This window comes from Sinohyriopsis cumingii, chromosome 19 (assembly GCF_028554795.1).
Source record: "Sinohyriopsis cumingii isolate HCF-2022 chromosome 19, ASM2855479v2, whole genome shotgun sequence".
In the NCBI taxonomy this organism is placed as follows: Eukaryota; Metazoa; Mollusca; class Bivalvia; order Unionida; family Unionidae; genus Sinohyriopsis; species Sinohyriopsis cumingii.
Window position 1 is genome coordinate 60,151,023 of NC_142979.1, and position 12,444 is coordinate 60,163,466.

General features: G+C 33.4%; 1 protein-coding gene across 3 annotated transcripts in view; it reads right to left on the reverse strand.

The window, feature by feature from the left end:
- Window positions 1–12,444, reverse strand: part of LOC149775796 (uncharacterized) — a 145,282-nt gene that overhangs the window by 13,126 nt on the left and 119,712 nt on the right. For 2 of the 3 annotated variants that reach the window (XM_089944046.1, XM_089944044.1), the window contains 3 exons: window positions 11,706–11,841; window positions 9,290–9,358; window positions 5,432–5,635 (listed from right to left, as the gene is read on the reverse strand). In XM_089944046.1, the coding sequence (XP_089800172.1) occupies window positions 5,432–5,635; window positions 9,290–9,358; window positions 11,706–11,841 (409 nt within the window). Of the gene's footprint in view, window positions 1–2,801; window positions 2,820–5,431; window positions 5,636–9,289; window positions 9,359–11,705; window positions 11,842–12,444 lie in introns of all 3 variants that reach the window. The other variant, XM_089944045.1, reaches the window with a different exon arrangement.

The following is a 12,444-nucleotide window of genomic DNA, read 5'->3' on the forward strand; positions in this document are numbered from 1 at the left end:
TCTCAATTACAATGCTACTTGAAGGGAAGGTCAAGGATGAGGTGTATAGGAAGAATCATTGAAGCATGAAGTTTCAAGATGAAGGATGCCATGGTAAAGAAAACTCACCTGTATGTACCAGAAATGATAGAATTATACATACATAAGGAGTTTCTTATTGGCCTAATGACAAGCACACATATAAGTATTGTATCCCAAACCTACCTTGTGAAGTTGTTTAGGCTACGTGTGTAAGTGACCAAGCACACTTTAAATAGGATGGATCGCTTAAGCAGATAAACATCACTCAAGTGTCGCCTATAGAAACATGTATGAGCAAGACATGGCTGAGTAAATCATGTATAGAAAGTTTACCTTACTTGTCTGACCAGAGCGGAAACAATACAGAAATTTACACCAGTGTCTATATTACACACAAAAATCTTCACACCAAAGGGAACTGAGGTACTGTTACAGATACAAAGTAGGTGCGACAATATCTATTATCAGGCAATTACTTGTAGGGAAAAAGGTCCACAGAATGCCTGTACAAGTAAATTCATTGAAGTTGGCACCTAGACACTATGAATACCTTGGAACAGAAACTCATTGATATGTACCCATTCGTAATGGAATTACACATATATCAGGATTTTTTATAAGCACTAGAGGCTTGCATATACAAAAAATAAATATAGCTTTAAATTATTGTGTGTGTGTGTGTGGTTTGGATTTTTACGTAGCTTTAACAATTTTTCAATTATATTGCTACGATGTCTGCAGTGTGGCAGTTTATAGTGATGTCTAGCCCTGGGGCATCATGCCGCAGACATGTAGCATGATGCCCACCCAGTCACATTATCCTGACACCAGGCCAACCAGTCCTAACACTAACCTCTTACTGCTGAGCACCAAGTGAGGCAGCTGTTAGTACCATTTTTATAAGTCTTTGGTATGACTCGGCCAGGGATCGAACCCATGACCTCCCGCATCCTATGTGGATGGTCTAACCACTAGGCCACTGGAGCGGTTACTTGAACTTAATGTGAAGCCGCTTAAATTCTGTGATGATGACATAGTGTTAACAAATTGTAAAGGTAGAACTCTGCCAGCATAGGAAGTGAAAAAACTGAAAATATAGATAGAGTATACTTTCCTTAGAAATAAAAAACTCCTCCAACTTGTAATCATATATCTTCCATGTAGATTCTGGCTTTTGTGATTTCTCTTGTGATGAGAGTGTGCTTCTTGGCATGAGTGGAATTAGTAACTAACAGGTTCATGGGATTGCCACCAATCCTTACATTTAAGGGGATATCACTCTGACTGACCACCATATAGGTCAGCAGGCAATATCTGGGAGGGCTGGATTTGTGAGGTAGTAGTAGTTCTCATAAGGTATTATGATTCGGTAAAGTATTTAAAGAAGAAAAAATTTGACAGGAGTGGTTAAGCAAATATATGAGAGCAATATGAAAGCATAAATCTACTTAATTATCAAAAAACAAGTACCATAGATAGTTGCTTGAATGTCAGGTCCAACTGCAAACTACATGGACCAGGACCTGCCATTGCTTAACATTTATACAATAGTATATCTGGATCTATGCAATTTACAGTTAGATCTAACTTATATGCTAGTATACACAGTATTTTTGTTTTGATGCATTCTGTACAATACAGAGGAAGAAAACATAATCTAACTTGTGACCTTGTTTTCATTCAAAATATTATCACTTAAGACAATCATCATACACACTGTCTATACTTGCAAATAAGTTTACTCCAACTGCAAACTGCACTGTCCCAGATCTGCTGTTGCATAATGTAATAGCTGATTTGGACCAATACAGTTTACTAGGAATGTCTGTAAATTTCTGTACACTCATATTTTGTGTACATCAGTCCATGAAGATGTAAACTGTTTTGTCCTTTAATTTTCACACAGAAAACTTGCTATTTTGTTTCTACAAAACTTCAAATATATCATGTGGAGATATTTTACTTATAATTATAAACCTCAAAATATAATAATACAGCATTATATCCAATAAGATGCTTCATACAGTGAATGGAAGTTTCACAAAGATTGATAGCACTTACTTTAACTACATCCTATTAAAACTTTCACCTGGGAAGGGTTACATTCCCTTTGAAAAAACATTAGAATCTAACTTGTCATTTTTTTTTAAATCCAACATTTCATGTTTTTAACTCTGACATCCATCTTATGATGCTAATACTTCATTTTTAGATATGAATTGAAATTTATCTCTCAACTTAAGCCACTTCCAATGCAATCTGTCTCTCAACTTAAGCCACTTCCAATGCAATCTGTCTCTCAACTTAAGCCACTTCCAATGCAATATATTTTGAAGTGAAATGAAATCAGTCTCTCAACTTGAAGCATTTCTGATTCAATTTGTCATAATTAGAGGTAACTGAAATCTTGAAGCATTTCTGATTCAATTTGTCATAATTAGAGGTAACTGAAATCTTGAAGCATTTTTGATTCAATTTGTCATAATTAGAGGAATCTGAAATCTTGAAGAATTTCTGATTTAATTTGTCAGATTTAGAAGTGAACTGAAATCTTCTCTAAATATGAAGCACATCAAATGCAGTGGCATGTGTCTGCTTTTGGAAGGAAAAGGATTTCCTTTCCAAACAAAGCTGAAGCAGGATTATATGCAAATACTTGGTCACAACATCTGAGACAAGTGATGAATGGGGGATATGGGGTGTGCTTCCAAATTAATATAGCTATGAATATTAAGCAGCATCAATAAAAAATGAAGAATAAAATATCACATAATTGTTACCTAAGAAAATCTGGTAACCTGTGGAAACAAGGAATAAACAGCTCTTAATCTGTGACAATAATTGTTTATCACTGGAGGAAACAATGCCACCAAACTACAGCCCTCGTTAAAATATAAGTATGTACCATATTTATGTATGCAGGGACTGGTAACCATGGGGTGACAATGCTATAAATATTGTGACCAAGTTCCTGGAATCTACAATACCTTACTGGTGAATATTGGAACACCAAATACTGTATATATAGCCATTAAATATGAGACAAGATACTTTCGATTAACCTTATTACAATGTTTTGATATTAATAATGAAATTACTAAAAAGCATTAGGCTTTGTCTATAGATGTCAACTATGAAATAATGTATTATTGTGTTATTTTTACTAGAAATTGCAGATTGACCCCACATAATGAAAATTTACTACATTTTAGTTTATGCACACCTTGATGGTCATGAGTTAGTGTAGGTACATAATAAACATTTTGGATTTGAATCAGTATCAGTATTTTACTGTCAATCATGAAAAAATTGCTTATGAAGCTTCCATAAAACAAGTATTTACAAAATATACACATGACAACAATTCATATAAAAATAAAATAGAAATAAAGTTGGAAGACACTTAAGAAAACTTAGAGTGAATATCTGGTGAGCATTTTTGTAGATGAAAATAAAAAAAGATGAAACATTAATATCTGCATAAAACATACTTATGACAGAAGATACAAATACAATACATATCATATAAATTAATTATATAAAAAACAACTAAAAGAGGTATTAAATCTCTGTTGGTATACTGAATATCACCTGGTATACTGTATATATATTGTTATTCTCAATATCTGTTGGTATACTGAATATTTACTGATATTCTGAACAGTTATTGGCATATTGAATATCTACTGTATACTGAATACCTCCTGGTATTCTGAATATCTATTGTATACTGAATACCTCCTGCTATACTGAATATCTACTGGAATACTGAATATCTATTGGTATTCTGAATAGTTATTGGTATAATGAATAGCTAGTGTATGCTGAATATCAATTGTATATTGAATATCTATTGTATACTGAATATCTACTGGTATAATGAATATATATACTGGCATACATCTTTGTGAACTTGTTGATCAAGTAAAACCATGTCAAGTCAAAAAATGGCAAATGAATATCAATGGATAATGGTACTGTATAAATTTTGTGTGAATTTGTTGATCCAGTGAAACAAAGTCAAGTCAAAATGGGCGACTAATTATCTGTTGGTACAGTTTGGGTGAACTTGTTGATCCAGTAGAACCAAGTCAAGTCAAAAGTTTCTTGCCAAACCAGAACAACACATATTATTAAAATATTATCAATTACCTCTAAATGTTATCAACCATCATAATAATTAATAATGAGATGAACCTAAAGAAACTTTAAAATCAAAGAGACAGCGATGTAACAACAATATTTCTCATATGCCAGAACAGTTTGCTTCAAGATGTAATAATGTTCTGTATAAAATAAAGGTCAAGAAATACAATTACAAAACTGATTGTCCCATTCCACATTGACATGAAACATTTTATAGGTGGCACCATTAAAATACTGACCTACACAATTTCACACAATGATGTACTGTATATTGCAGAACTAAGGCAATAAAAGACAAGTAATGCATAGGCAATATGACAGACAGACAGACAGACCTATATATTCATGCAATGAATGAACCATGCTTTGAAGGATGCTTTATCAGGAAATGGGTCTGTTCAAATGGCTTATAAATTGATCCTAGATGAAATTTTCTAATATTATGTATAAATCAGTCTTTTTCAAATTAGCTTAGTGAGTAGAGTACTAGATTCATAATCCAAGTGTTATGGGTTTGATACCAACTGGCTGCCTCTGTTGTCCTTGGGAAAGGCACATAGCTCCCACTTCTTTGGCATGATATAGCTAATAATTTGTTAAAAGTACCCTTTAAACCAAGAAAAGAAACAGACAAGCAAAAATATTTATGTCTATCACAATGGCCATGTGAATGAAAAAATAATTTCTCACCATTATAGGTGAGATGAAAATTTTGTGAGCATTATTACTAAAAAACAAAGTAAAACCTCAATCATCCAAACTTTTGTGAAGATAACATGGGTTCAGATAATCAGGAGATGAGCTTAATAGAATTTGTCATAACAAACCTAAAGGAATAAAGCATGGAGGCATGAATAAACCTTACAGAGTTCTTGCCAACGAATTTTGCACCTGAGGGGGGATGTTCCTATCCCATGCCAATACACACGGTTGATTATTTTTCTCTTATTTCCAGGTGAAACAAAATGTAGGTTTTAAAAAAAATGGCCTCCAATTAATACAATTAAAACAGAAGTGCAAAGTGTCCATCACAATTGTTTTCGATCTTTAGAAAGAATGCATAGGATTTGGTTGAATGAAGAATTCAGTGTAAACATAGAAATATAGTTACAATATAAACATAAAGATGGCATGAAAATCAGCTTTAGCATAAATGTGCCAATCAAAATACTACTTTGATGTCATGTGAGGAAGGAATTATGGTCTGGATAATTGGGGCTGTACAGAATAATCAACAGGATATTATAAACTAGAATGCACATACCATGAGATCATAGAAAGTCCTGGACATGAGGTCTTGGAAAAAGGCCAGTTCTTTTTTATAAATGGCTCCAGCTGTCCCTTGCTTCTTGTCCTTTGGCTCGAAACTGTCTAGGATAAAAGCTGACATCAGCTTTCCAGTAGTCACTTTCCTTGCCTTTCTGAAGTCTGCAAGTTTTCCTACACTCTCCAGAAGGTATTCATACTCCTAGAAAGCAAATTTAGAAAGAAAAAAATCCGACCTGTGACGTAATTTTAATAATTACATTTTCGTATAAAGGGTGCATGTATAATGACAAGGATTTTTCCACTAAATTTAATGTGGTGGTAAGGTAATGGTGAAATTTTCATTCAAAACAATCAATTGAGGTGTGTTAAGATGTGACAAATTGTAAAACACTGATATACTAAATTATTAAATATACCAGAAAATAAGTCATTCTTTTGGTCTGGAATTTGCTGCCGCTTTACATTTAGCAATATCCTTTCATGATTCAGTGGTTTCCTGTGCAACTAAATATAAAAACCAATTTTTAAAAAAAAGAAAGACTATACTACAAAATTTCATCCAATAACAGTAGTTATTCCAATCTACTGCAAATTTTGACCATTGAGGAATAAATTCGTTGTATGCACACTTAGCTAACACTCTGGGTTATACAGGTTTTCAATTACAATTTTTACTTTAGGTGTAGTTTTGTTACTATCGGTAGCAGAGTATGGTTGCCCCTGCATTTGCGCACTCGCTGAAGTTTTCCCTGCAGTTGCTACCCAGCAAGCGGCAGAATTTTCCCTGCCAAGTGCAGAATTCTGCAGATTTCTGTGCAAAGTATAAAAGGCTTGTTTGTGTCCCTACTAGGACCTGTTCAGATTTCCGAGGGTCACATTAAGAGCTCCATATGTTTAAACAGAGCATGGAAAAATCTGTTACTATTATTTTACTACGACTACCATATAAGTGAACAAAGAAAAGGTAACTATTTATTATTTTCTAAGAATCAGAATTCATAGTTACTTAACAATATGTACATAAATAAATGCAAAGATAATAATGTTTCTTTTACAGAAAATTTTGGATAGATCTAAAACTAAGTTTTGAAATCTACATCTGTATACTAAAACCTTAATGGATATTTATTCATTCATTGTCAGGTTTTAAATCAGCAGCTTCAACTTAAATATCTGCTTATCAGTTAAACAGTATTCAGACAGTATGTTTAGGATTCTGTGAGGTCAAGTCAAGTGCTTCTTGCAGATCTTGTTCAAATAACAATGTATCATACAATTCAATATAAATAGGAAATATAATAATAATAATAATAATAGTAATAATAATAAGTGCAGGTTTGAATATAGACCAAATGAGTGATTCTCAAGGCTCTTTCTTTTAGTTATTTGTTACATTGTAAAGCTGTTGAGTGTTTCCACCATCTCACCTATGTCTGCGTGGGTTTGAGTCTAGGATTCGGCCAATGTGGGTATGTGAGAAAGCTTGCCAGTAGCTTTTTGTGGGTCGGTGGTTCTTCCCGGGTTCTTCTTCCACCATTAATACTGGCCGCCATGCATAGCCTATCATGTGCTGATAAATGGCATTAAACCCCACAACAACAACAACAACTCTAAGTGTCAGTTCAGGAATTCTCTGAAACTCGCTTGCCCACAATGGTCCGTATCTGTGAAACCAAGCTCTTTATTTTACAAAGTATTCATTTTGCTTGGTTACCTTGACTAATATTGTGAATAGCATCCAAGGCCATGGTGTGAAATTGTTAGTGGGGATAGCATTCATGGTAACTGTGTGATATTGTTAGCATCCAAGGCCATTGTGTGAAAGTGTTAGTGGGGATAGCATTCATGGCAACTGTGTGACATTGCTTGTGTCAACAGCATCCAAGGTCATGGTGTGAAAGTGTTAATAGTAATAGCATCCAAGGCCATGGTGTGGAAGTGCTAGTGGGAATGGCATCCATGGCAATGGACTTAAAACACTAGTAGTAATAGCATACATAACAATGGTGTGGAAGTGCTAGTGATAATGGCATCCAATGCAATGGACTTAAAGCACTAGTAGTAATAGCATACATGACAATGGCGTGGAAAGGCTAGTGGGAATGGCATCCATGGCAATGATATGAAAGTGCAAATAGGAATAGAATCCACGGTAATGTAAAAGCAACTTAGGGAATAGCATCCATAGCAGTGGTGTAAAACTGCTAGTGGAAATAGCACCCATGATGATGGTGTGAAAGTAACAGAGCGAATAAGGAATAGATATATTACTGATTTTATGTTAATGATATTGAAACAAATAATACTGAATGCATAATACAGATAATATTATAGCACAAGAAGATAACAAAGAATGGACATATTACTCATTTTCTGTTAAGTGAAAAATATGCCACAACTCAAAACAAAAAACAATGAGGTCTTGTATTTATAAGTCCTCTTGTACTCTTTCCGTATTCTTTATATATCTATTTACTGTATATACTTGTGTACAAGTCATATCCAATTGCAAAATGCATTGACCCAGATCTGTCACTGCATAATGTACTGGCATATCTGGGTCTTTGTAGTTTGTTATGTGTAATCAGTAGAACAAACAACACGGACCCTGATCTGCTGGCACATTATACACCAGCAGATCATCTGGGTCTATGTAGTTTAAAGTTATACCTGACTTATATGTGAGTATATATTGTAGTCTGAATAATTCAAAGTACATGTACTTTGTGATTTATTCAAGTCTAATTTGGTGCATCTTAGAACACCCAAACATAAACATTGTTTGCTATACTAAATTCTAACCTTGATGTGGGATACTGGACGAGGGATTGACTATCTCAATATTTAACTATATATCCAAGATGTAATATTAAAGACTTTAAATTCACTATTTTTTAGTGGGGAACTCATTTTTGTGAATTTTGTGGTTGCTAAAAACCATACATTTAAGAACCCAATGAACAAAGGTCTAAAATTTATGCTCTATTTTGGTTAATGAAACTTAGCTTTAAATATAGCAGAAAATAAAAAGTACAATTTGAAACCAAAGCAAATCCCCACTGAAGTCCAAACTGAAAATAAAGGAAAACTGGGTTCTATGTTATATTAAGACTGCATCTACCTCTATTATGTTTTCAAATTAGTGTTTGCTTGATCTAGAGTATAATATGTGATGTGATTTTTATTTTTAACGTAGCTCTAACAATTTTTAAGTCATATCGCTACGATGTCTGCAATGTGGCAGTTTATAGTGATGTCTAGCACTGGGGCATCATGCCGCAGACATGTAGCATGATGTCCCACCCAGTCACATTATTCTGACACCAGGCCGACCAGTCCTAACACTAACCTCTTAATGCTGAACGCCAAGCGAGGCAGCTGTTAGTACCATTTTTAAGTCTCTGGTATGACTCGGCCGGGGATCGAACCCATGACCTCTCGCATCCGAGGCGGACGCTCTAACCACTAGGCCACCGGAGCGGTGTTCGAGTATAATAAAAATTGTGAGCGAACAAAAATGCATTGAACCATGGACCATTAAAAAAAGTATTTACATTTCTTTCCTGGATTTGGGTCCTAACAAACTTATGGAAGTTTGAAGAAACTTCTGAACTCATGCCAATGCCATTTGAAACTAAATGCTGTAAAAACTGAAGACAAAATGCCTGAAATAATATTTCAACCATAACAAAATATTATACTTCAATACTCATCTTTTAAGGAAGAAACAATATTCACAAAATGCAAAATCACTTTGGAGGGAAACGGGATATCTTTCAGAATCCTATAATGTAGTATTAGAACACTTTGATTCAACTATGACAAAAATAATTAAAACAATGTAAGGTCTTACCAGTTTCTCTGGTACATGATCCCACTCAAAGTGTCCATCAAACAAGGTGACTGACATGTGGCCAGCAAGCTAAAGTGATAGAAAAATCTACATAAAGTTAATATGAGATGAAATATTTGACAAGAAAAATTAAATTAAATTGTAAACATAAATACCTTGTCAAAAGGAGTACGTCTCGAGCTGTTAACAATATACAGACTGGTATGAAAGCAAATACAACATCATTCACGCATTACACTTAGGTTACAGTAGCCTACTTTTGGTATGGTTGAGTTACTTTCTTGAAATACATCCACATAACATTTTCCATGAGTGCATGTGAAATCAAGTCCAAAATATTGATGGAGTAATGAATGTATAGTTGAAAATATAAATGTCACTCAAGAAATGAACATTAGGTCAGTGGAAAACAATATAAACAATGAGCTGGTGTCAGAAAGCTGTATATTATAATTACCTAGTGAGTTTCATAAATTTCATGCCAAATAAAATTGATTCTGAAATCCTATTTATCATAAAATGGCAGAACGTTTATATTGATCAATGATGTAGCTTTGTGACTCTGTTAGGTGTTTTGTCACAGTATACCACTGTTTTATAACTTGATATTATGACACTGTTGGGTGTTACGTCAAATAACATTTTGTTCTGATGTAACATTATGACATTTTTAATGGCACGTCATAGTAAAACACTGTTCATGATTTGACATTATAACATTGTGACCTGCTATGTCACATGATAACATTTTATTTTCAAATGACACTATTAGGTGTTGTCTTAGTAAAACATTGTTTCATAACTTGGCACTCAGACACAGCTAGGTGTCATGTCAGAGGATAACATTTCTTCTGATGTGACATTATGACATTGTTAGGTGTCATAACAGTGAAACGTTTATTTTATGATGTGACATTATGACATTGTTAGGTGTCATAACAGTAAAATGTTTACTTTATGATGAGACTATGACATTGTTAGGTGTTATAACAGTAAAACATTGATTTTATTACATTGTTAGGTGTTATAACAGTAAAACACTGATTTTATGATGAGACATTACAACATTATTAGGTGTCATAACAGTAAAACATTGATCTTATGATGAGACACTATGACATTGTTAGGTGTCATAACAGTAAAACATTGATTTTATGATGAGACATTACAACATTGTTAGGTGTCATAACAGTAAAACATTGATTTTATGATGAGATTATGACATTGTTAGGTGTCATAACAGTAAAAAATTGATTTTATGAGACATTATGACATTGTTAGGTGTCATAACAGTAAACATTGATTTTATGAGACATTATGACATTGTTAGGTGTCATAACAGTAAAAAATTGATTTTATGAGACATTATGACATTGTTAGGTGTCATAACAGTAAACATCGATTTTATGAGACATTATGACATTGTTAGGTGTCATAACAGTAAAAAATTGATCTTATGATGAGACATTATGACACTGTTAGGTATCATAACAGTAAACATCGATTTTATGAGACATTATGACATTGTCAGGTGTCATAACAGTAAAACATTGATCTTATGATGAGACACTATGACATTGTTAGGTGTCATAACAGTAGAACATTGATTTTATGATGAGACATTATGACATTGTTAGGTATCATAACAGTAAAACATTGATTTTATGATGAGACATTACGACATTGTTAGGTGTCATAACAGTAAAACATTGATTTTATGATGAGACATTATGACATTGTTAGGTGTCATAACAGTAGAACATTGATTATATGATGAGACATTATGACATTGTTAGGTATCATAACAGTAAAACATTGATTTTATGAGACATTATGACACTGTTAGGTGTAGTGTCACAATAAAATTGTTATTCTGACTTAACATTATGACATTAATAATAAATTATTTCTGATTTAGAAATATTTACATCTTCATGAGAATGAATTTGAGAAACTGTTGATTTCTGACTCATCCAAAGGCCCTTTATTCAGGCAACTAATACAAGTGTAATAAGGTAACAAATATATACATTTTTAGGGGCAAACAATGGTTCTACAAAACAGTCTTCACCTGCAAACTGTAATACTATATATATTCCACAACTTTTGGAGACATGAACAACAACATCCAACATAAAATATTAGTAGTATTATAGCAACAACATGGCTTCTCATGGGTTGGTGGTTCTTTCTGGGCTTTTCACATGTTCTTCCTCCACCATTTATACTGGCTCCCATGCCTATCTTGTGCTGAAAAATGGCGTTAAACCCTTCAACAACAACAACGTCAACAGCAACAACATGCTTCAAAATGCCATTAAAAAATGATAACTAGATCCTACTAAGCTATTTAAGCAGGCTACACAATAAAATATTTCAATGAAAGAAGAAAATTAAAATCTTTTTTAAAACTTACATATCTGGACTTGGGTGTCCAGTTTTGTCCTGCAAGGACAGCCTGAGCAGGATTAGTTGTCAACAATTCCAGTATCTCTGCTGATGGTTTGCCTTTAAACACTGGGACAAAGTGTGTGCCCGTCAATACACAATTGCTGAAATGTGAAATAAACATCAGTGGACAAGAAACTTAAAAAATAAAATATATCATAAAAAATTGCTAGGGTTTAAAAACATTGGAGAAAGAATGAAAATAATAGCAAAATCCAAACATAATAACGGAAAAGGCAACATGTTGTATCAAGAACAATACATATAAAATTATGGATATCTCCATTCAAAAGAAAACTTGTATCTAACCAATTTTTCACTTTGCTCATAAATTTTCAGTAAATATTTGATATCTCCTAAACCGTGATCTCCCTGGACTAGCCAAAGTTATTTGATCAAATAAGCTTTCCTTAATATAGATATTACAATTAGTTGTACAAGTTGTTTCCTGAGAACAATGTGCCAATATTTACAATAGTGCCATTAGTTGTAATTCTAATTAATGAAGTTTTGTAAACTGGAAATACTCAAATGCCTTAAATTTGTGACTTATATCAGTTCCACATTTACAATTATAACATTTCCATATTTACAATTCAGCCTTCTCATTATCAACCAGCTGCTGGCTAAATTACGATCTACTTTTCTTTCTTGGCTGTCTAATTTTAACAATCATGCCCCAAAAAATTATTACACTGTTGCACTGA